A 24,246-nucleotide genomic window follows, 5' to 3' on the forward strand; every position below is an offset into this window, starting at 1 on the left:
AATTCTGGAGACATTGCCTACCTATATTAAAAGTGTAAAAGTTACTTTAATACATACAGCCAAAAGGCTGAATCATGCTCACTTTCTTTCTGTAGCAGTCTGAGAGGGCTCCATTTCGTTAGCAGGAGCAGTCTAACGGAAGAGAAGTGTTGTGGCAGCCAAAAGGTTTTCTGTCGCTGGAGAAGGTCCCCATACCCCTACTCTGAAGTAGAGGTGACAGGCGCACAGCATACTCATAAAAAGGAGACTAGAGATAGATATGAAAATCAGCTACACAAACAGGAGAAGAATGTCTTTAGTTTTAGCACCAAGTTGTTAAGAAGACTGCTGCGTTGTGGCTGATCTAAACACAAGAAGTTCAGGCTGGAGATAAGGGGAAGCCTTTTCTCCACGGGGACAGCCCAGTGGTGGAGCCGGCACCCAGGAAGGCTGCGCCATCTCCATCCTTGGGGGTTTCTCAGTTTGAGTGTCAGAGCCCTGAGCAGCCTGGTCTGACTCCCTCTGGCTGGGCAGTGGAGCTCCCCAGGACCCTGCAAGCCTAAATTACCCTATGGTCCTCTGAACAAGAAAATACATATACATGTACATGTACATATATATATACATATACATACACATGTGTATATATAGATATATCTTAAATTGTAACTTGTTACGTTACTCAGAAAAGCTTAAAAAGTTAGATATATGTATACATACATATGCACATACAGATATTTCTATTTATATGCACATATATGTTTGTGTGTGTGTTCACACACACGCACACACACCTCTCTCTGTCTCCATCTCTCTGTCCCCTGCCCCGATCTCTATCTTTGTCTCTCTCCCTGTCTTTATCTATGTGGCCAGGCCTGGTGCAGTCCACACCACTTTTTATCCTTGACTGGACTAGCCCACATCCCAAGATGTACCTGAGGCACAAGATTCCCCTCCAGGCAGAAGGCACCAAACTGCTCCGTGCTCCCTGGGCACCAGCATCACTGACAGCATAGCCTCAAATGGATGCCCTCAGGCAGCCTGTGCTGCAGGGATTCTTCAGTCTGGCCAGAATCTTTTTGCTCTGTCCTAGCTGATGTTGCTAGGTAGGTGTGGTGTTAATGCAGTGTTTTCATCCGCCATGGGTTCTCAGTAAAATACAGCACAGTCCTCAGGACTTCTCTTTGAAGAATCCCTAACCTCATTCATCCACTTCAATATCCTCCTTACTGCGGCTTTTCTTACAGAACGAAGAGGATGAGGACCAGCCTCTCAGCCTGGCCTGGCCTGACACCCCACGCAAGCAGCTCACCTACCTTCTTGTGTTACCCATTGTTTTTCCACTGTGGGCTTCCCTCCCGGATGTCAGAAAACCTGTAAGTAACTGTTGTTGTAAGTCAGTTTGTTTTGCACAACAGGGTGGCTCTGTAGTTAAATGCCAAAAAGGGTACTGTAGTGGATTTATGTAAAAATGGAGCTAATGATTTTCTTTAATAGTTTCTTCTTGAAGAAAAGGTCACAGCACCAGTCTTCAAATCTTCGAATGGGTGCTTATGGGCAACTGGTTGGTAATAGCTCTGTTAAGATTGCCATTTGTATTCACTAGTATTTTACAACATAAAGTGGAAGATTTTAGAACTTCTTTGGGGCCTTCACATCTGCATGTCTAGATCTCCACTGAATATCACATAAGTGCTGAGGAAGTCTGTTCATCTGTAGTGCCCTAAAGAGTACAACTGGAAAGATTTTAGACTGTCTAAATTTTCTCTGTGTTTCAAAAGTAATGATACACATTTCTCTTAAATGCATGTTCTACTAGACCTTTGTCTTCTAGTTGTCATCTTTTGATTTTTGTATTAGAACAAGATCCCTAAGTCCTTCCATGTGTGAAATACTTGCTAGTTTCATCCCAAACACAGCTTGATGTAAGGCTATTAATACAAATGACTTACTGTGACAAGTTATCAAATCTTACCACTTTCATATTCACATATAAAAATAGACCTGACTGGGGAGGCTCATGGAAAGTAAAAGAAAAAAAGTCAAGAGCTGAAAAGATCCTTTAGTAGTGTTTGAATCTCTTTTCTGTTCTGGATCAAAAATAGATTTAAAACTGCTGTGAGAGGGATGTACAGCTTATAATGTTATAAATCAACATCCTGAATTCTTTTTTCCTCCTCACACACACTGAAAAACTTTCCCATCCCACGCATTGGAAAACTGCAATTCGGAGCAAGAAACAAGCTAAAATAAGACCTCTTGATTTCTTTTTAGATAGTTGTCTTTCAAAGGATATAAACTGATGTTTTCCCTTCCAGTCTTTAAGCTTTAACTTTTCAGATAACTCTGATAAACACTTGTTTGTTAACACAGAGAGCATACTACATGAATTTCAAGATTGTTTATTTCTGTATTTATACCCTCCTTTTATCATTCAAAGTTATCCCTGTCATTTTTTTGATTTTTTGACCCAGAATGAGCAAGTACTGCTAAGAAATAAGTATGTACGTTATTTTGAATTTTGGAAATCTGAAGTTAACATCAACAGACATCTAGCCTTATCCAGTATTCTGTACTATACAAATGAGAAGCGTTGTTAAAATAATGGGTTTGGAAAGCAAGTATCTCAAGAAGTTGCATGCAACTGTGTGATGTGCATGGTTATTAACACTAGTATTGTTCACAACAGAACTGACATACTGACAACGTGCAGTTAAAATACCCTGTGGTAACCCAAAAGATAAGCACAGTTGTATATGCCAGATATGTCAACAGGCAACAGAGTTTTAAAAAGTCATTGGCTGAAAGGAGTAGCTTTTATACAGCAGTAAAAGAAATGTCGTTTGTAATTGCATGTAGTAATAACAAAGTAGGTACCAGGCTGTGTCACTATGACAAGCTGCTTACCTTGAACATTGCTGTCAAAGAATTAACCAGATGACTGCATAAACTGTCTACTTTGCAAGGACTCTTTATTAGTGTGTTTGTCTCTAATACTGCCTCACTTTTGTCTGTGTGCCATCCCTGATAGTCCCTTCCTAACAAAACCAAACCCCAATATCACAGCTCAGCATGTGCATCAGAAAACAGTTTTCCATTAAATCTGTGAGGCAAAAATTAAAACAAACCTAAAATAATACTTAAATAGTTTTTGTAGGTAAGCCTGTCATGAGGGGCTTGATTTGCAAGTATGGTAATTTTAGCCAGCAACCCAAATTCTTCATCAGGATGCTCAGATCAGAATGTGGGTATATAAAATGAATACTTGTGTGCTAGCTATTGATTTGAGAGACCATATGGAGCCTTTGACATCCTCTGTGTGTCCACTTTTCAAAAATTAGTTCAGCTTTCCTCCTAGAGTCTCTTTTCTGAAATATATTTTATCTCCACATAATGAAGACAGTTTGACTGCATTTATTTGTACTATACCAAGCTATATTTAGCCACATGAAACTCAGAAGCCCTAGAAAAAAAATTTCATATCCAAGGTCTCTGCTTATAAAGTTAGAAAAATCCTTGCTGTCTTATGCTCTGATGTACATACATGCAGATTTTTATATACTTAGGGTAGATTATGCATTACTCCAACTAACTTTCAGCTGATTCAATAGCTGACATGTTCTAATGTGTGTTTAGTGCCTTAATAATACATGCTTACATTAAGCCAGTATATATTAAAATCCTTACTGTAACATCAATAACGTTGCTGGCAGTACACCAGAGGTATGTGTGCCCTTGGGGAATTTTGTACCTGACTTTTTGTTCAGATGTTTTGAACAGTAATGGGTATTGTTCCTGTACCAATAGCTTATTTCCCCAGTGTGTCCGTAAAGGCCACAAATGTAACTGTCCAGCTCCTGCAGTAAGGGATATTGACTGACTGAAAGGAAAATGACGTGACCAAGGTGGCCCAGCGGGTCAGTGGCAGATATTGAACACCATCTTTTGTTATAGCCGTACTGTACTGTCCATCCCTCTGTGTTACAGGCCAGAAAAATGGCTCTCAGGGCTCCAGTCCTGCTGTCACTGGACCCATATGGGGCAGTTCGTTGTTTCTCTGCAAATTCCCATTACCAATTAAGAGGTACAACTTACATGAACTCTTGTTGCCATACAGAGATGCACTGTTACCAAGGGGACAAGGACAGGATGTTCCTGCACAGATCCAGTTACAGGAGCAGGTTCTGAGTAATCAGATTTAAGCACTGTCAAGTATGAAAGGAAAATCAAAGCTTGCAATGCAGATAAATTTATATACAAGATAAACATATGATTCATTCAGGTTAAGTGTAAAGTAAATATGTTGGTAATGATACAGGCTAAAATTAAGCTAGTTACTTTGCAAATTATTTAGTACTCACTATCCATCAGCATCAGGCTCTTAGACAATAAAAACCTTCATACCTGGATCATTCTTGCCACTTAAAGTCCTGTTTTTCAGACACTGGCATGAAATCAATACAGAAGTGTACCAAGAAAAATGTCCTTAAGATTGCTGATAGACAGGAACAGTACCAACCCAACCGATCTACAGTGAAATTACAAAATTCTTCCTCTTTTGTTGAAAGAAAACAGCATGTGAACTGCATGAGCCATGACTTTTCTCAATTGTCTGTTACCATGACCACAACAATTATTACCAATTACAACAATTGGTAATAAACTTAGCTCTCCGTCTTTACAAGGCAACGGTCACAACAGCTACCAGAAAAGGTGGAGAGAAGTATTGCTGTCTGCTGTCTCTGACTAATTCTTCTAGGAAGATGCTTGGAACTGGCAGCTCTCTATATTTCCAAGAGCTAGGGAGTTGCAATGAGATAAATCTCAAAAGAATGCTGTAATTAGTTACAAAATAAGCATGAGTATTATTATAGTCTGGAAATAAAATCCAGCATCTGAAAAAGAATCAGCACTCTCATTACTGCTTTTTTAAAATGTCATCTATGTGCAAATTATATAGCAGCATCTATGGAGTCCATTCTTGATTTCATTGCCTGTAATATGTACAAGCTTTAAATTCTGTCCTTTTTAAGTTTAAATGTTCTCCTTTTGGGGGGGGGGGGGGGGGGGGGAAGTAGTCTTACTCTTGAACTGCTGCTTATCAATTGATTTTACTGGGAAAGGATTGGCTAAGACAGACAAGGAATACACAAGTTGCAAAGTTACTGACATAATTCTTAGCCATCTGAATTCTGGGGGCGTCTGACTCAAATAGGCAATGTCTTGTTATTTTGCAAGAAACATTTTGTACATATAATTGCACTGACAGAGAGCTATTACTATCTGGTGCAGCTCTTGCTGTATTAGTTTTGCATAAGCAAATGTATGCCTACATCTTGAGTGTTGCATAGTGATTACTCAAATTGCGTTGCTACAAGGTGCTCTGTGTAGTTTTTGTGACCAGCTGCAACAAGCTTATTGCTTCATCATCCCATTCACCATATGTGTTGCCAGAAAATCCCAGTTTTTACAAGGAAGACAAAAAATATTAAAAGTTGAAAGATCTGGCTACTGAGAATACTGAAGAAGAAGTGCTATCTGTTTAATTTAATTAAAGGAAGTTGATGGTTAGATTCATTTAGCCCTTCTGGGCTCAGTTCTGATCCCACTGGTGTCAGAGCACTATTTTAACAGCCATCTTTGTGTTCCTTTCAAATTGTGTTCCTTTTCAACCTAAGGTCTTCTGTCCCCCATTGCACGTAAAGTTTTGATTCTAAAATTAAAAAGTCCATCTGAGTAGGTTTAAACATTGGAAACTTATTATCAGATTTTCTAATTTGATAAAAAAGTAGAACTCTCTTTTGAAAAAGTAACTCCGTTTGCTCTGTAAAGATTTAAGAAGCAGATCACTTAAAGTACCCTGGGCAGTTCTAGAAACAGGGCTTGTTAACAGTAATGGTATTAATGTGAAAGGGATGTTTCCAGGTGTCATTGAGGCGATTCATGCCTATATTTAAAGAGGGGATTGGGGAGTGTTGTTAAATCTGTACTGTCTTTAATGCCTGTTCCTATGTATGTTCAATTGTAGAGTTGTATAGGTCGTGTTAGTCAACATTTACAAGCTCAGTTTTCAGGAAGGCATTTAGCATTATGCAGAGTGCTCACAGGGAGTGTGTAAGTGTTCTGTAGCACAGCCTACAGCTGCACCTGCTCCTAAAGCCAATATGGACCTTCTAATTGTCCCGTCCTTTAGATGAGTGTGCACAATTGCCATTGCTGACTTTACCTTTTTCCCCATCGGTAATGATCAGATCTCATTCCATTTACATCAGCAGAAAGAGGCTACATGATTTCAATGAGCTGCAGACCAGCCTCGCTCTTTTCTGGTTCAGCTGACAAAAGAGTTTTATTTCCACCTGACCAGCTCTGATGGCCAGCCCTTAGTCCACCTAATGAGCACTTCTTAGTCCACAGCCACCCATGCTGATCAATCCCTAAACATAAGGCTGTCCCATATAAATGCCTCTTGTGCCTGTTATACAAGAAAAGCTGGCTGTGCAGCCCTGTAAGCTCCCTAAAAAAGAGGGCTTTATCGAGGCTTGAGCTGAATTGGCAGAATCCAAATTGTATTTTCTCTACGACATGTTCAGGGAAAGCTCTGCAGTCTGGTCTGCTCCCAAAACACCTAGGAATGACCCACAGGCCAATGAGTCTCCTGGTGCAGCAGGGGCCTGTCCTGCAGTGGAGAGGGGTACAGGCAAGGTGTGCTGCCCAAAAATTCTGGACACCCTTGCAGAGCAAAGTGTGAAAGTGGATTTAGTGAGGGCTTAACAGAAAAATGTACTGCGGGATTGAGCAGCAGCTGGAACAAGTATTCAAAGAGATATGATTACTTCCACAAGCAGTCCTACTCTTTATTCATGAAAATTTGTAGGAGCGTGCTAGTGGCACATCAGAAGTCATCTGGAGTGAGAATCTGTGTTCAGAAGGTTGATGCTCATAAAGGCTGTGGTTTCATTCAAGACTGGTAGCATTCATTCACAGTGCAAATTTCGTTTTAAACACTAATTTGATTTAAACAGTGATTGCCTGGTACAATACTACAGTCATGTTTCCTTCCTTGAGTAGTTAACTTGATGTCTTTTGGTTACGTAGGTCTCGCTGGCCAATAGGAAATACGGATGATGCAAAAGACTGGAAAGAACAGAAACCAAAATAAGTCATTAATCTGAATATAACCCATTCATTGGCTGCAAGAATGCTGTCTATTCGGAGTTTGACATTAGTAAGAGAGATGTGAAAATGAAGTTACTTTGGTGTTATACAGGTTTTTAATTAATTGAAGGGCCTCAAAGTGTGTTTTACATGGTTTTATAATAAACTAGCCTAAAAAACAAAGCATGGCAAATGTGTTTAATGTATCTTCTGTTCTAATTGAGAAACAAAGTTGTTTTCCCAAGAAAAGTAAATGCCCTAACAAATTTTAGATGTGTAGTTTTCTAGCTCTGTCGTATGTCAGCCTTTGTTATACTGACTGTGAAAAGTATTACACAAAGTTACTGATGTATGAATGAAAGCTATGGGTATATGTTTTAGCAATTTGAAAACATTCTTTCTGAACAGGCATGAAGTTATTAATAAGTTTAGAAGTCAAGCCACCATTCAGCTAAACACATGTGCAAACTGCAGCATAATAGAATATGATACAAATGACAAAATTTGCTGTTTGTCATGCAGGTTGTTAGGAGGTGTTATTTTACAACTGAAGCAGTTGGAAGAATGAGGCATAGGAGTTCCTTATGTTCTTATGTTAAGAACGTGTTAAGGAGTCAGTTCCTTACCGTTCCTGACATTTATGTTGATCATCTGATAATCATCTAAATGGTTGGTCAGAAGAGGTAATCAGAAAAAATGAGAAGCAAATGAGAGTACAGTTTATCAGCCTTCAATTTAGGTGTTCACTGTTTCTCTTTGTTTCTGTTTCAGAGCTCAAGAAAATTTTTTCCTATCACATTTTTTGGCTCAATCAGCTGGATTGCATTTTTTTCTTACTTAATGGTCTGGTGGGCACATCAGGTAAGGAGGTCATACTGGTAAAATATACAAGCCCTACATTTTTGGTTTGCACTGTGACAGATCATTTAGAATTGGAGTCCATCTTCTGTGTCATGCTGAATGGTGCTTTATTTTAGGAGCTGCAACAATGGATGAGGTAAATCACTACTCACTAAACAGAAAGTAGTTCAGAGACTGTCATTGTCCTGACCACAGGACTTGATCATTCTGGTAACATCAGAGCCATCAGCAACCATTTTTCAATGCCTGTTGGTTCTATTTGACAATCTTACCTTTCTCCTGAAACATGGAAATCATGAAAACAAATAATTCTCCCGTCTTGACTTTGTTCTCCAAGCTAGTCAGCAAGCTCCAGGATAAGATCCCTGGTTAACCAGGTTTACAGCAGGAAGCATTTCTTCACCACAGGACTTCTTTTCTGTTTCTACTTAAACCCTTTTAGGTTGGAGAGACCATTGGTATTAGTGAAGAAATCATGGGATTGACTATTCTAGCTGCTGGCACATCCATTCCTGACCTTATTACCAGTGTTATTGTAGCACGCAAAGGGCTGGGGGACATGGCTGTATCCAGTTCTGTTGGAAGCAACATATTTGACATCACAGTGGGGTAAGTCCTACAGCAAGAAAATTGTCTATTAACAAGTCTTTTGCTCTTAGCATGTTGCTGCGTTTTTGCTGGTGTTGTCTACAGCAATTTTCTGCCGTTGATACTTAAAAAGGAGAATGATGCCAATAGGCAATGGATATTACTACGTCAAGTGCTCCTAAGTTTACAGACATTCCTATGACAGAATTATTAAAAATTTATGCGTAATTCTCCTTTGATACATTGCAGAGCTGCCTAGGCGAATGAATTGCACTTAAAAAGTATGCAAGAACATTGTTCCAAGACAGAATGTCTGAAGGTTTTTATGATTTTGTCAGGTTGCTGTTGTTTGCTTATGTTACCACTCATTGTGCTTATACTATAGCATTCTTTATAAAAGATGATCGGGAACAATCCATTGCCTCTTCAGTATTCAATGTGTTTGCTGTAATAAAAACAGAATGTCATTGTCTTGTATTGCTCATTTAGGCTGTTGTTGACATGCGACTTTTTTATATACCTGGGAATTCCCAAATTACAAACCAATTCTCTATTAACACAAAGGATCCTTTTTATAGCTCTTACAATGTGAAGCGAAATAAGACTGTAGAGATGTGCTATTTACACTTCACTGCTTCATGGCAGCTCTAGGATAATGATGCATGGCACGTGGTTGGAATTCAAATTCCTTTTTGACCTTTTGAGACCAAAGTAGATCATGTCCAGAAATATTGTAGTCTATGCCTCTGTGTTTCAAAAATGTGCAGGAAATATACCACCAAGCTCTGTCTTTATTCCTACATTTCCATCTTCAACACAGGACAAAGGCAGTAAGAATCATGTCCATACTCTCCGTTTCTCCATCTTTGGTGTTACTTGCTATCACATACACAGAAGAACAGGTCTAGTCATAGTCCCAAACAGCCCACAACAGATCCTGTTTTTTACTGCTGAAAATATATCAGCAACTGCATAGGTACAAAAAGGGATCCTGACGTTAGAGTGGATAATAAATGGCTTTTTTACTCCATCTCTTAGCCAATGGCAGTACTTTAGACACAGCAGAAAAACTGGGCCACTTTTTCCTATTAATCCAGAAGCATGAAGAGTTTGAAATAACATCTATAAGCAGCAGACCTGTAAAATACATGAAAACATTGTTCGCTACCATGTGCTTCAACTTAAAGCACGTAGGGTGCATTACAAAACATCTCCTTTTTGCAATGCTTTCTTACTTTTCTTGCTATTCTTAACATGTTCAGTCTTCCTGCCAATGGAAATGTTTTGTCCTATACCAGTCTGCTAGACCTGGTATGTTTACAACAGAAATGGCACAGTTGAGCTGTAGGCTGGTGCAGTTAGTACTGAGGCTGTAATAAATTATTCTTTCTTCAGCTGCTTATTCGAAGTTTGAACGTTTTGAGCTTCTGACAACTCTCTTCATGCTTTCTAAGCCTGCTGAACTCTGATCAATGGCTTAAATACTTATTTCCTTGACATCTTCCAGAGGTTGTTGTCTCATTCTGTGAAATACAAATACATAAATAGAAATTAAGCTGGAGTTCAGTTGAAGTTCATATTTTAACACAGGTTTATACAGTAAATACGGATCAAGTCTTTTAAGGACCAAATTTGCGGGGCAGTGCCTTGCACAGCGATAGTTCTTTATGGCAAGGACATGTTTTTATGTGACCTACTCCCCTGTCATACCAGCTCTTGGCAAGAGAATGGAAGTAGGTTCTTCCAGTGATGGTCTGAAATCCATAAACAAATGAAAGTGCTCACAGGATACCAGGTATTTGTCAGCCAAGGGAAATGTAACTGGTGGAAGAGTCAGGAGCCTAAATCCCCAAGAACCCCAAGCAAGCTGACAAATTAGATCGATGTATATATTGGAAGAGTGGAAACTCTTCCTGCCTCACTTTATGCTGGAAGCCTCTGGTTGTATTTTGAAGTGCTTCCAGAAACTTTGTAGTGCCCCTTTCTGTACTTCTGCAATGTTCCCAATTCTTTTTTTTTTTTTTTTCTGTTTCTTAACAGCCTTCCTCTTCCGTGGCTCCTGTATGCAGTGATTAACAGCTTTATCCCAGTGCCAGTCAGCAGCAATGGTCTGTTCTGTGCAATTGTCCTCCTCTTCATCATGCTGCTGTTCGTCATCCTCTCCATTGCTTTCTGCAAGTGGAGAATGAATAAAATTCTGGGCTTTCTCATGTTTGGACTTTATTTTGTGTTCCTGATTGTCAGTGTCCTCCTAGAGGACAAAGTGATCCAGTGTCCTGTCTCCATCTAGAGAAAAGTGCTGTTTCTTGAGAGAAAAAAAAAAAATCCCCAATATATTTATTCAAAAATAAACTTATCTCAAAATGAAACAGCAAAAAACCACAATGGAAAACTTCTATGAAAACATGGATTTGTGAATTTCCTCTCCCTCAATTTTAAAAGAAAGTAAGAAAAGGATACAAAGGGTGGATCTCAAGGTGAAGAATGACTGCTGCTGGACAGTGCAGACACACATGAAGGTGGAGTCCAGATGTGCTGAGGTTTTCTTTATCTGCTGCAGAACATGCTCGCTGCTCAGTACTGGAGATGCTGCATACGCACGGCAACAGTGAAAGCTACTGCTTCTCCTATGCCTATGGTACATACCCAGACCTCTCTTTCTCTGTCATAGTATACACAGACACACAATATGCTTATTTTTTAAAGCTCTCATCTTTTAAGAGAAATGCTAATACTGACTTTGTGGAGGCATCACCCCACACACACCGTGGTATGGGATTTTTCTGATGATCTACTGAAACTCCTGAGTGGAAAGCATACACTGAGTGCATGAGTCACAGACAGGGAAGACCTTGCATATCTCTTCATATATGATGTGATCTTTATATGATGTGATTTCAGCAAAGCCAGGGACTTCATCAGTCTTCTGATCCTCTGCATCACAGGTCTGTAAAGGCAATTGGCAGGATGTTAATAGTGGTTTATTACATCTTGCAAAACTCTTCAGATTCCAGAAACCCTGGTCTGGCACTGAAGGGGCCACACTGGCTGGCCATTTCGTGACTGGTGCAGATTTTCATTGCATTCACATGCAAAGACCAGAATGGGGATACTCTTTTCTTCTCAAATAGCAACACAGCATGCAGAGAGATCACGCAACTACTATGTGAACACAACATTTTTTCTAATGCAGCAATACTAACAACAGTACCAATGGCTTTCAGATGTTGTTATCATTATGAGTTTGCCTTTTCATGTCAGAAGAAAAAGGCTAATTTGCTCATGCATAGTATTTCATACAGAAAAACAGTAGTTGTAAAGTGACAGCCTAATTGTTGAAGTGGATATATGTTTTACAGGCTATCTTTCACTATTACTTGCAGTGTAAGGACCTTCACAACTACATATAGCTATTGCTGGAAGACATCCCCAGCTGACGTACAAAGCTGGGGCAGTTCATATTTGCTCTTATAAATCTTGAAACTAGGTAGGAGAAACTAACAATTTAAATATAGTGGAGCTGCAAGAAACCTACATGAAAATTTTTCAGTATTGCTGGAAGTGTGAATGTCTAAAGAAGCCCAGGAAAGAGTGAAAACACTGTTCTTTTACTGAAATCCTCAAAAAAATATGGAGGGAGAAAGAAAGCAACGAAGTGTTCTTCTTTCCTGTAGTTTAGATGATTAAAAAAAATAAGTGGAAGAACTGGAATGGGTGTTAAATTTTTTCAGATAATTGTGGTTTGTTTGTTTGAGTCTCTTGTGCAGTTAGAGTTCATGAAATTTCAGCGCATTTCTGTGACCTGTTTCAGCATTGTTTTGTATTTATATTATGCTCACAATGGCAATGTCATGCTCACAGCTGTGCAACAGAAGGCTCAGCACATCTTGTCTTGTCTGTTTTCTTGTGTTCCATGCTGTTTGCTTCTCACTTATCCCCTTTGTCCTTTACTGTTTTCCTGTTATATGTGTTTGTATGTAACAGTATCTGATTAGAGAGTAAGGACTTGACAGAAGACAATGGCAGAGAAAACATTTAAAAGTACATATTAAAAAATTACTAAAACGTTAATATTATTCATATAATGAAGAAAAAGAGTGAGTTACTAATGCACAGAAGCATGAAAACTAGGAATTACAATGTCTGCTACTCATGTCTTGTCCTAAGGTATTAAGTCCTAGCTACATTCAGAATGAATATTTTATCTTGACCATACATTTGCAACACCTCTTGCTTCTTAGTGCTTTTTAGTGTGAGCTTCTCTCATTGTGAGCAAAAATTTGTCTGTGTGTTTAAGATCCTTCATTGTTCCAGAATACCTACCTGATAGTGCTGCCCACCTCTTAACATTTGTTGCTACAGGGTGTACACAATGGAAGGATAGGTATATACATACCTACAATGCCCTCTACTGAGAAGAAGAGCAATCCTGCAAAAGCAAATGTATAACCCAAATTCTGAGCTCAAATGGAACAGGTGTCCCAAAATACAGAGCTGACTCCACGGTATAATGTGTCCCAGAGGAGTCACCAAATGCTTTTATTTCTGATGACCGTGCTCAAAACAGGCAATCGTTTCCCAAGTTAGCAGAATAAGACACAGATATCTAAAGGAGCTTGTGCGGGATCATGATAGGTCTGTGTATATGGGCACTTAAAATACGCAAAGATGCCCATATTCACTGGTCTGACATTTCAAATCAAGAAACCAACAAAAAGCAAGAGTCTTATTTCTGTTCAGTATGTTACTCATTTTTATTTTTATTTTTTTGATGACTTCATGGCCAGTATGGTGTAACTCCCACACTGGAAAGGAAAAAGCCCTGCCTGATCTTGAGAGCTGTAAGAGCGTTCCGGTACAGTCTGTAAAGTGAGGGCAGCAGCAGCAGAGACTGCTGCCCCAGTGAGGGCAGGTAGGGGGAAGGGAGTAACTGATCAAAAGCCCTACACACTGGAAATACTTCAGTGCAAAGCTGGCATCAATTGCTTGAAGGAGGAATTTTATGTGTAGAGTTAAAACCTAGTATCCTGTAAAGGCATCTGTATGCGATCTTAAAATATATCTGACTCATTACTTTCCTATGTCTGCTTGCCTCTGTCAACATATTTATCTTGGAAGGTATTAAAAGTAATTTTTTCCCCTCAGGAATGAGAAACCACACAGCTCCCACTGCCTTGCATGTGCTGGGCAGATCATTATTCAAATGGATGAATAACTGTGTTGTCAGTGGCAGCTCACCTCCAGAGGTAATAGGAGAGATTTCAGCCGAGTGGCACTTTCTGCAGAGGCTGACTATGAAAGCTAGTTATACGTACCAAGGTAGCTTTCTACATAACTACTGGAGTAGCCTGTTTCAGGATACTTGCACATGATGTGCGCTTTGATTAACAGGCAACAGCTTTGCTGGTATATAAAAGAGAGGAATGGGATGGAGGCGGAAGCGTGGCCCCTTATCCCATGCAGGAGTTTCAAAATCTTAAACTGAAGTGCTGAGAGAACAAACAGGAGCTGCTGCAACCGAGTGACTGAATGTCCATGTGTGGTCCAGGCTCAGCACAGCTGAAAACACACACCACTTGCTGCGACACTCCTGTTTTACAGTGGCAGCAAACTTCCCAGCATGAAGTGTTTCTCATTGTTCATAATTGTTTCACTGTGGGATCCATGAACATTTCTCAACATTGTACACCTAGAAATCAAAATAAAGTTCTGTTTTGTTCAAAGTTCTGAGTGACTTCACTAGGGTTCTCGTCCCACAAACTGCCCAAATTCTGTAGCAAGCTGGTTGTTGTTAAAGCCTCTTCTACCTGCCAGTATGCCTGTGCTCATTTATTCATTTGATGCTGCTTTCTGGATAGTCCTTATGAAACATAAATTAATAATGAATACATTTTTTATTTTTTTTTTAATCAAGATCCTGTTCTAGCTTAGTGCTTTCAGGACAACGTCAGGTTGGCAACACACTAAGGTAAGAATACAACTTCAGGTTAAATAGCCAACTGAACAGAAGCAATGTTGGACATTATTTTTGGAAGGGATTTCCAGTAGCACTTGAGCAGGATTGTGGGTCAGATTATAACCTGCTTTACAAATTTTCCAAATTTTCTGCACTAACTTCATTGGAATTAAAGAAAGGAATAGGGCCTATCAGTCTGGGGCAGGAAAAAAAAAATCTGGCTTCTCTCAGAAGCCATCATGGTCAAATCTGTAGGGTAAATGGTGTAAGAGCATGATAAAAACTGTGATATGAGGGTGATCTCCTCAAGAGCTACATGTAGACATGGAAAGATCTTTCAGCAAAACTCTCAACTATTTTACTGAAAGCTAGTGCTTTCTTGTAGTGCAGACAGGCTCTCTGTGTCTGTATGTTTCTGCTTATTTATTCAATTGATATGGCTGCATAACCTTCATGGAGTATAAGGCACAGTGGGTGACAAAGAAGCTTATCTAGATGTCATTTGATGTTTGTAATGGCAATGAATTTACCATGTAATTTCCACATATACTACTCTGAGGTAGTTTATCGTCATTGTCACTCATGGTACTGTTGTGTGTGGATTTAAGGTCCACAAAGCAGTAGTTTGAACATGTCATTAATCCAAGTACTGTAAAAAATAGATGCTTAGAAATATTCTTAATGTTTAGATGGTTTTTAAGGGATTATTTCTCTGGTTGTCTTTTACTTCATTACATATTTTGCGAAAAAGGGGATATACAATGGTTTTTAATTATTCTTCTTTCAGCAGTAATTCCTTAAAATAGGTTCTTGTGGTCCATATATCTTATGTTCTGAGTCAAATATGAGTCTGTATCAGATGGCTTTATTTAATTTCTAACAAAGAAATAATCCCTTCTCCAAAAACTACCCCACTGAAATCCAGAAGACTTCTGCCATTAACTTGGGCAAGACACAGATTTTTATCTTAGGATCTCATATTTCACAGAAAGCACTTGTGTAACAAATATAATTTCCTGGTAGCTATGTACAAGGAGAAAAATTGCACTCACTTGTAATCTTGGAAACCATTTTACCTCTTGTAAATACCAATGACACAACTAACAGAGAGATAGGCATGGTTAGTTACTTTGAGCAGGTGATTCTTGTTTTCCTGCTGTCCTGCAAAGTTTGATGCAAGAACTTGCATCTGGAAATATATCTGCAGAAAGTGATTTTGAGATTAGCAAATGCGATAGTTTGCACTCAACAAAGAAGAGTCCTGCTCCAGCCCTCCAACAGATGCAGGTTTCACTCCTGGTCAATGTTAAAATGATCCTTCTTGGATCTGTTGCCGTCAGTTACAAGAGTATCAGTATTGAGATATCCATCATTTCCGTTGGGACTGGGGAGAGTAATTTCCAGATTGAAGTTATGCAGTTCAGTGCACCCATCTGATACAGAAATCATATGTGGATCACAGCCCCGTAGTCCAGAGAAGTCATCCTGTAGATCTGCTGTGTGTTGCTAGTTGTCAGTGTATGGTATCTCAGGACTTGTTTGCCTGGGTGAGTGCAGCTAGTTTGTGTGTTCCCCTACCCATGCTCCTGCCTGGCTGGATGTAAGCCATGTCTTCTCCAGAAGCCATGTAATCCACATTAGCATGGTGATGAGCCCATGCTCAGAGCCAGCCAGATGCAGGTCAACCCCAGCCTAGAAGCCATGTAACCACTCGGAGCATGGGTAGACCAGATGCACAACTGGCTACATCGTTCTTACATGAGCCATAAGTGACCCAGGACAAGACTGAGTAAGAAATAATGTAATTCTAGATTGGTAAATGAACTGTACATTCATGTGGATTTATTGTAAATTCACCGCTCATCAAACACAAAACCAATCCAAACAATGAAATTTGTATGCGTTTTTAAAGACCTTGCACTTTACTATTTTTTTTTACTTTTATTTTATGTCACATAGTTGTCTTAATGCAAGAAGCCATAAAAAACCCAGAAGACTAGTATGGGGTTTCTAAATAAGGGGATCATTAATTTTAAAGTAAAGAGTCCATTTCATGTCTCTGTTTAAGGTATAATGTAAAATACTGTCAAATATATGTACAATAAAGCAGGATCTGGTTTTGCCTTAGTGAAGCTGTGAGTAAGTCAGGGGGAGTTTGCTCATACTCTTGAGCTTCCCTGTGGGACTGTACAAAATGCTGCACACTGCCTTTGCAGCAGGGGCTCAATCCTGCTATCCTTGTTCACCGCAGAAGAAGGAATACAATGCTTGCAGAGTCAGGCCCAGTGAAGCAATTAAATCATCTTGTTACTCCAATGCTGTCTCCCACCGAGGTCACAGTAAAGGAAGCTCCACATATTTTAGTAAGTTTATAAGAGATGAGTGACTTCAATCACATCTGTTTTACAAAACAGTTAAAGTTTTCAGGGTCAGGCTATCCAGTAGAAATCAATCACTTCTTTTAATCCCCCATGAAAATTAAGTAATGCCAAAGGGATTTCACTTGGTTTTGTGTTCATTTCCATTATCAAGATCTCTGTTACACAATTTTAATTTTGCAATCCTGACTCTGGGGAGTTGACTCACATGCTTAGAAATTATTTCTGTCACTCTTTAAGATGGCAAGATCAGGTCACTGTATTGTCACGTGAAGATAGTAGTAGCATGTTATAATTGACAATCAGATGCTATTTTTGTAATAAAGCTTTTTTAGCTTATTTGTTTCACTTTGTAGTTTCATACTCTTTCATCTCTCATTTAATTTTTTTTGCAAGAAGAATCTGAAGAAGGCCCCCATCTTACTCATTTCAAACTCAAAAAAAAAAAAACCCAACATTGCCATGGAAGCCGGTCCAGGCAATCCCCTGAAAATTCCAGGGTTTCTGATGTGTTTCTGTGTGTGGATCATTATTCACTAGCTGAAACTCTTGTATCTCTGAATCAGTATATTCTTTGTGAATGTAAGTTTGTATATAGTATGAAAGTTACCTTTACTTTTAGGTAGGCTCTTGGAAATAATCCCTTCTGTCAAAGGTATCTTCACTGTATCTGCAGAATGTTTCACTGTGGCGTGTACACTTTCTAACCTTACGATACAAATACAGAGCACTTCATATAAATCACTTTATGTAATTGAGTTGTCTAAGTGTGTATAACAGTAACAACAATAAATACTAATAAAAAGACTTAACAGTGCATCATTTTGCTTGGTATCTTCTGTCTTAATTGTCTTGGATGTGCTGTGGCTCTGAAAACAGAATTTTACCTGCCTGCAGTGGGTTGAATGATGATCTGCCGTGCTGCCCTTCATCACAGGTGTTCAAGCAGCACTGACTGCCTCATGCTATGTCACTGTGCTACCTGCTGTGCTTACACAGAGTAAGGAAAATATCTGTGTTCCAGTGATCTTAAAATTTAGTTTAAAAAGGTTTTTTTTTCTACAGCCCAATGTGAATCCACCAGATGATAACTTCCTGGGGATGTGTACATCTGGAGCCCTGTGGTCCCATTTGGGCCAAGTTCCGCTATCTTTCTCTACCGATATGTTTGCTCGCAGGTTATTTTGAATGCCATTCTTCAGTTTGACACCTTCTTGTTTAATCTTTGGGCTGCACAATCTGTTGTCCTTGCCAGCTCTAGGATGTCTGGCTTTTTTTAGGCTGTCATTGGATGGCTGATACTTTTAAACAAAAGAATGATCTTGAATAATTAACAGCAAAAGAAAATCAGTAATGTTAAAAATCTCCTATCATCAAACTTTCCATCTTCACAAGTTACAAAAGGTGGCAACAGATGTCATTACTTACTGTTGATGATGTTACAGTTTTTCCCGTAGTAGCCCCAGGAATTTGTCCTCCACAGTGAATCAAGACATTTTTATGATGCATTGTGCCAACCCCTATAGGTGTGAGCTCAGGACAGAGATTTTTGATTCATCTTTGATCATACTAGAGCTTTAAAATTTAAGACTGGAAACAACAAAAGAAATTTGCAAATAGACTAAGAGATAAATAGAATTAGAGTGGTGATTGTCCCGAGACAGTGATGCTTGCCAAATGGGAAAAACAATGTCAGGCACATCCTACAAAAAGCAAAGTTGGTGCACGCTGCAAGTCACAGAGGGACATTTAGGTTGAAGATGGAGAATTTGAAAGAAAGACCATCTGAGGCTTTATCTGAGAATGAATACAAATACACACACATACACACACACCGAGGCATTCACAGCTGTGCTCTGTGGGTGTGTGATGTCTTACCCCACTGCTTGGTAACACTAGATCCCTGTCAACTTCAGCCACTTTTGAAAGGAAGTAGGGGGTTTCAAATCCTTCATTACCACAGCAGGCCTTGATGGTATGTGACTGGTGGGAGCAGAGGAAGGAGAAAAAAAATATTAAATATCCTCTGCAATCGTGCCTGGGAGAATGATGGCAAGTTTCCTTGCCACGTGTTTCCCCTTCCATGAGCAAGTACTTCACTCCCTTTTCTGTAATGCCTGGGAAAAAAAATTCTCTGTTCATTCACTATTACTTTTTCATTTACAAGTAGTTATATTTGGGGTGTTTATTGACAGGAAGAAAAGCAACGTGTGTTGCTAAAACTGAGAATTTGACCCCTCCTCTGGAAAGACTTCAGAGCTTCCCTTTAAAACAGGGAATTCCCTTCCTGTCAACACATCTCCCTGCTTAGTTCCTATTCTTAGTTGCTAACTAGGATGAAGGAAAAGGGAAACTACTCCCAGAATTTTCTAAGTCCCTGTGAAGATCTAGACCTACTCTTGTCATCACATACTGCCTGCCTGCCTTGATACCATGTCACGCTGCTGCTCAGAATTTGCCTCCCACAGCAACGACCAAATCTTTCTCATTTGGTATCTGCATTTTCTTGGCTAAGGGATTGTAGCCTGATCCTTTGTAGCTATGAGATACTGCTAGCCAAAAATAGCTCTGAAGAGCTTTACTTGTGTGTCTCACAAAATGCAGGACTATTCCAGAAATATTAGTTTGGGTGTCAGAAACATTAGCTCCTTCTAGGCTAACATGCTGTTTTGTTCAGCATTTGTGCCTCTGTCAAAAGTGTCAGTAAACCCATTTTCTGTTATATTTTATAGCCTAATTATAAAAAAGTAATTCCTGAAGTAAAATTTACTCCCACTCAGAAAAATGATTTTCAGCAAAGCTTGTACCAAAAACTGAAAAGTAGAAATTCCTTAAGGTTCATTATTGTTAATAAACAATTTTTCCAAAACAAAAGTTTACTGGACAACCTCTCCCACCACCACCACCTGTCCTGCTGAAAACCTGTTTAAAAACTGCCATGGTGGTGTCCTGCCCCTGGCAGGGGCACGCATGGTAGAGCGAAACCTCCCCTGTCCTCAGCCCCATTCACAGCCCTGCTGTTGTCTCCGCTCCCCCAGCCGCCCAGCATCCAAAATAAATGCTGCGACAAGAGGTGCCCCAGTAAATGGAGGGAAGTGATGCTCAGCATGTGAAGGGCTCAGGCCTTTTTTCCTCCTCCTAAGGGTCAGGGAAGACAGTGGAAAGGACACCCATCTAGAAGTAAATCCACACACATGGCTGAACCGGCATGAAACAGTCTGGGTGTAACTCAGGTTCTCTGCTTGAAGGTTGATTTTATCTATACCTGGAATTTTCACCATTTTTCACCTAAATTAGTATCTCAGTGGGCCACTTGTGCTTTTGTACTATATTGCATCCCTGAAAAGAAGTATGGGGCTTTTCTTACAGAAAAGGACAGTGTAAGAGACAGATGCCAATGCAATGCTTCTTCAGGTATGTTGCCGGCACCGCTGTCCTCTGGGCAAGACCAGTTTGCTGCAGATGACAGCACACCTGACACTACTTCTAGTTGTCTTTGGTATCGTTTGGCAGCTGAAAGTACAGTGGTAAGGGTCAGCCAGCTCTCCAGGCACCACCAGGCATCCTGGAAGGAGCAGAGAGCAACTGGCGTAAGCAGGGCATCCTCAGTTGTTTTCACAGTGGGTTTGTGACAAAGTCTGCATACCAACAACAAGATGACACTATGTACATGCACCCACTGCTTCACCTGCCCTGGTGAGTTCTACCACTCCTGGCTTACAGAGGGAAATAAACAGAAGCATATTTATTGGTATAATGGTGCTTTGGCACCTGCTCCAGCTTGTCTAGTCACAGACCGAAGTCACAGACACCAACATGTAGGCTTTGTATGCAGACACTTCTGGGAAGGGGCAAAATAATTAAAACCTGCCAGCCACCAGCTCTGCCACAAACTGCCACAGGAAGAGATGGGCACGGTGATCTCCCAGAGAGGCATGAGTCTTGGGAAGTGGCAAGGGAGGTACGTGGACTGCAATGCAAACAGGTCAGGTCCTCAGTGCACAGGTGGCTTATCTGGATTAATAACTGGTGCCAGCATGGTTGCTGAAGCTCTCACTTTCTTGGAATTACATCAATACCGAAGTGTCCAGAAGCAGCTGTGTTTGCAGACATTTGCAGGCAATCAGCCCTGCTGACAACAAGGAGATAATAATAAAACCCCTAATGCAGGAGAGAACAATGTGCAGCCAAGGCAAGCACAGTAAGCAGGGTGGTACACCTCCTTGTGTCCTTGCTCCAGCTACCTACTTCCCTTAGTGTTATGCCAGCTGTTCTCCTCCCCAGTCAGAATCCCTGCTGGCCTTCCTAGTGACAAAAGCATCATCCCCTACATTGATTTTGATTCTCAATATTGCAGAATAAGGGCAGTGACAGATAACAGAGAAAGTGCAGTAAATACTGACTACACCTGCCAATACAGAGTAAGTGCCTAAACAAAGCTTGAGGTTTCTTTAGGCTCCTGCGCTAGTCCCATGAAAGTCAGACAGCACCTGGGTTTACATGGGTCATTGCCTTTCTTTGTCAACCATGTAAGGAGTGGCTTCTCACTTAGGCTTACGCAGGATGAATCTCCTCACCACTCACCAAAAGACTGTGATGAGCTACAGATGGTATTTTCCTTCTATGCTGAGAATTCAGCAGGTTTCCTTCTCCTGTTCACTGTGTCCCATTGCACACCAAGTGACAAAATGTATCCCATCATTTCCTGAGGAAGGGACAGTGAAGGTCTATGCATCTGCAGGAGGGCTCTGGGTGAAAGCACACATCTGCCCAGCATCCAAATCACCATGCAATCTGGAACCTGCCAGCAGGCTGCAGGGAGTGATTTGTCCAGACGGTTTGCATCTGAAGGCATCAGGACATGCAGATTTTTCTCTGTGGACCACCAGTGAGTCAGCAGCAGAGTGAAAAAGGCTTTGATGTTTTGAGAATCTGGAAAGGGGATTATGTCAGCCTACAAAGAGCTAGAAACAGCAAAGGAAAGAGGCTTAATGAACTTCTCTCTCTTTCCCCTAGGTTAGAGTCTAGCTTTAATCTTAGTTAATATCCAGCCAATTTGAATGAACTAGCAACCAGGAAAGTCAAATTCATATAGGACAAGTCATTTTTCTAGCCCAAGCTTCACTTCTTCCTGGACTTCTCATTTACTGTGGGCAAAATTATTCTGAGAAGATAATACCTTTATTTGACTCTGTAAAAACCTGTCTAACCAGAACTAGGAGAAATCAAGTGACTGTGTGTGAACTGGAGTTTTCCGTGGAATTGGGAGACACCATCTGGGCATGTGAGTTTGTTGCCGGGAAGGTATGCTTTGCATGCTAATGTGGAGGTATTTGCTGTGGGATAAGGTAAATGCAATCCACTTTGTGATACCGAAATTGCAAACAAAACCAGCACCAAGGATCTCAGCTATGTGGAATATTTTAAGTACTGAAAATGCACGTTTCATTCCACCAGAATTACAAAGTAAGTATTAAAAATACTTCTGTGCTTTGTTGTATTTAGTGTCCTTCCCTTGGTGCAAGCCTTGCTGTCATGTAACAGTGTCCCTTTAGTTTAGCCTTCTCCCCTACTCCTGTCTTGTATGATATAAATGACATAGAACATGCTGTAGTTACTGGATGTCTGACAATTTGTTTCACATACACTGTTGGAATGTAGTTTATGCTGCAATTGTCAGGTATTCGGTGTGTTTAGGTTGCTTCCCATGCATTACCTTCATCAGGCTGCTGTAGACCTAAACGTTTTCCTGGTGTAACCATCTGTCTTACCTCTTTTTTTTAACCTATGAGTAGTAGCACATTGAGTTCCTGAGGTTATAGCTTCTCATCTGCTTCTGTCCTCCATCCTATGAAATGGTTAATCACTTGTATTGTTCTACTGAAAGTCATCCTGCCGATGCTTATCTTTATGAGTTGTGAGCATTTCTTTAGGGCAAAACCCTCCTCTGGCATAAGTTGTCCGCTCCCTCTGGACTATGAAGAGATACAGAAACCTATGGGAGAGGAAAACTTTGTTCCCTTGCATTGGCAGGCCTTGTTAACACCTTTCTGCCCTGACACCCTACTAGCTAACACCGGATGAAAATCTAGCACAACACACGTGTTTCCCACATGCATTATGAGGCTGAGATACTTCTTACACCTTAAAAATCAAGTGCTGCAAACCAGTGCATATTTCATTTTCCAATGCAGCATATGCTAAGTAACAGAGCTTCTTCTGCTAAAACAGGTTTGAGGTAGGAGAAACCTCTTGACTATAGCATTCCTGCTACTAACTTCTCTTTAATCTGACACCACACTGTCCATTTCAGCTTTCTATGCACGGAAGCATGGGTGAGAACCCATAAAGAATGATAATCTCTCATCCCTGACACACCTACGCAAAGCAATACATTTGTGCATTTCCGTAACTGCCAGTCTTTTTACATGGCTGTGTCTGCAGGAAACTTTCTGTCACGGATAAACAATGTTCAGACCTTGAGGCTGAAAAAAGGCCATGACTTTCCTTAACTGTGGGACATTATCTGGGTCAAGGGCAATACTGGGACTGATAGGGTTCACAGCTGGGGGTGGGGGGGTGAGGTGAAGAAAGTGCCCCTTGAGTAGCTCTGAAGAACAATCTATTCACTTTACCTCAGTGCCTTTGTCTGGAGGACAATGGGGGAAAGTTCAGGCAGGAGACCTGAATTACAGGGTTCTCTAAAGCCATCAGATCAAAGCCACAGACAGCACAGCTCTGCTGCGTGAGTGATGATCGTCCTATAGTGACAGATGGAAGAGGTCAGGGAGAGAATACAAAAGAGAAATGTACAACAGCAAGTGAAGGAGAGATGGAAGGCTTTCCATTTCTGCATGAACAAGCTGTCCCTTGTCTTGTTTCCGCCAAGACTATAGTTCTTTATCCCCTTTAACTGTACCCCTGAGTTAACAATCAAGCTAGCTTGTTTCAGTCCAAGCAGTCTCTACAGGCCTGGTCTGGCCCTCAGTGGTAGGAAAATCTCCACTGGCTTCACAGTGGGAAATGAAGATGCATGAAAAGTGAGTCTGAAGGAGTGACTTTGCATCTTAGTTGTTGGACTGCTGCTTTCAGAGATTGTATCAAGAGAATGGAAAGCAAGCTAAATCCATTAGCAAAGACAAAAGATTAAAAACACACATAGACGAGTACAACTTGTGCAGTACTACATGAACCAAAGGGCTGGGAAGACAGTACATTGAGTTCCAATTCATTATATTGTTGTAGGCCAAAAAAAGGAAAAAAAGATAAAAATGCACCCTGTAGCACAGTAAGTGCTGATTTCAGACAATTTCCTCAGTCTTGCATGGT

At 40.3% G+C, this 24,246-nt stretch overlaps 1 protein-coding gene across 5 annotated transcripts in view; it reads left to right on the plus strand.

Annotated features, from left to right (window-relative positions):
- Positions 1-10,952, plus strand: part of SLC24A2 (solute carrier family 24 member 2) — a 111,218-nt gene extending 100,266 nt beyond the window's left edge. For all 5 annotated transcript variants that reach the window (XM_055791188.1, XM_055791192.1, XM_055791191.1 and 2 more), the window contains 4 exons: positions 1,227-1,355; positions 7,906-7,995; positions 8,438-8,604; positions 10,624-10,952. In XM_055791188.1, the coding sequence (XP_055647163.1) occupies positions 1,227-1,355; positions 7,906-7,995; positions 8,438-8,604; positions 10,624-10,873 (636 nt within the window). In that variant the 3' untranslated portion in view covers positions 10,874-10,952. The remainder of the gene's footprint in view (positions 1-1,226; positions 1,356-7,905; positions 7,996-8,437; positions 8,605-10,623) is intronic.
- The last annotated feature ends 13,294 nt before the right edge of the window (positions 10,953-24,246 follow it).

Source organism: Falco peregrinus, chromosome Z (genome assembly GCF_023634155.1).
Source record: "Falco peregrinus isolate bFalPer1 chromosome Z, bFalPer1.pri, whole genome shotgun sequence".
Classification (NCBI taxonomy): domain Eukaryota; kingdom Metazoa; phylum Chordata; class Aves; order Falconiformes; family Falconidae; genus Falco; species Falco peregrinus.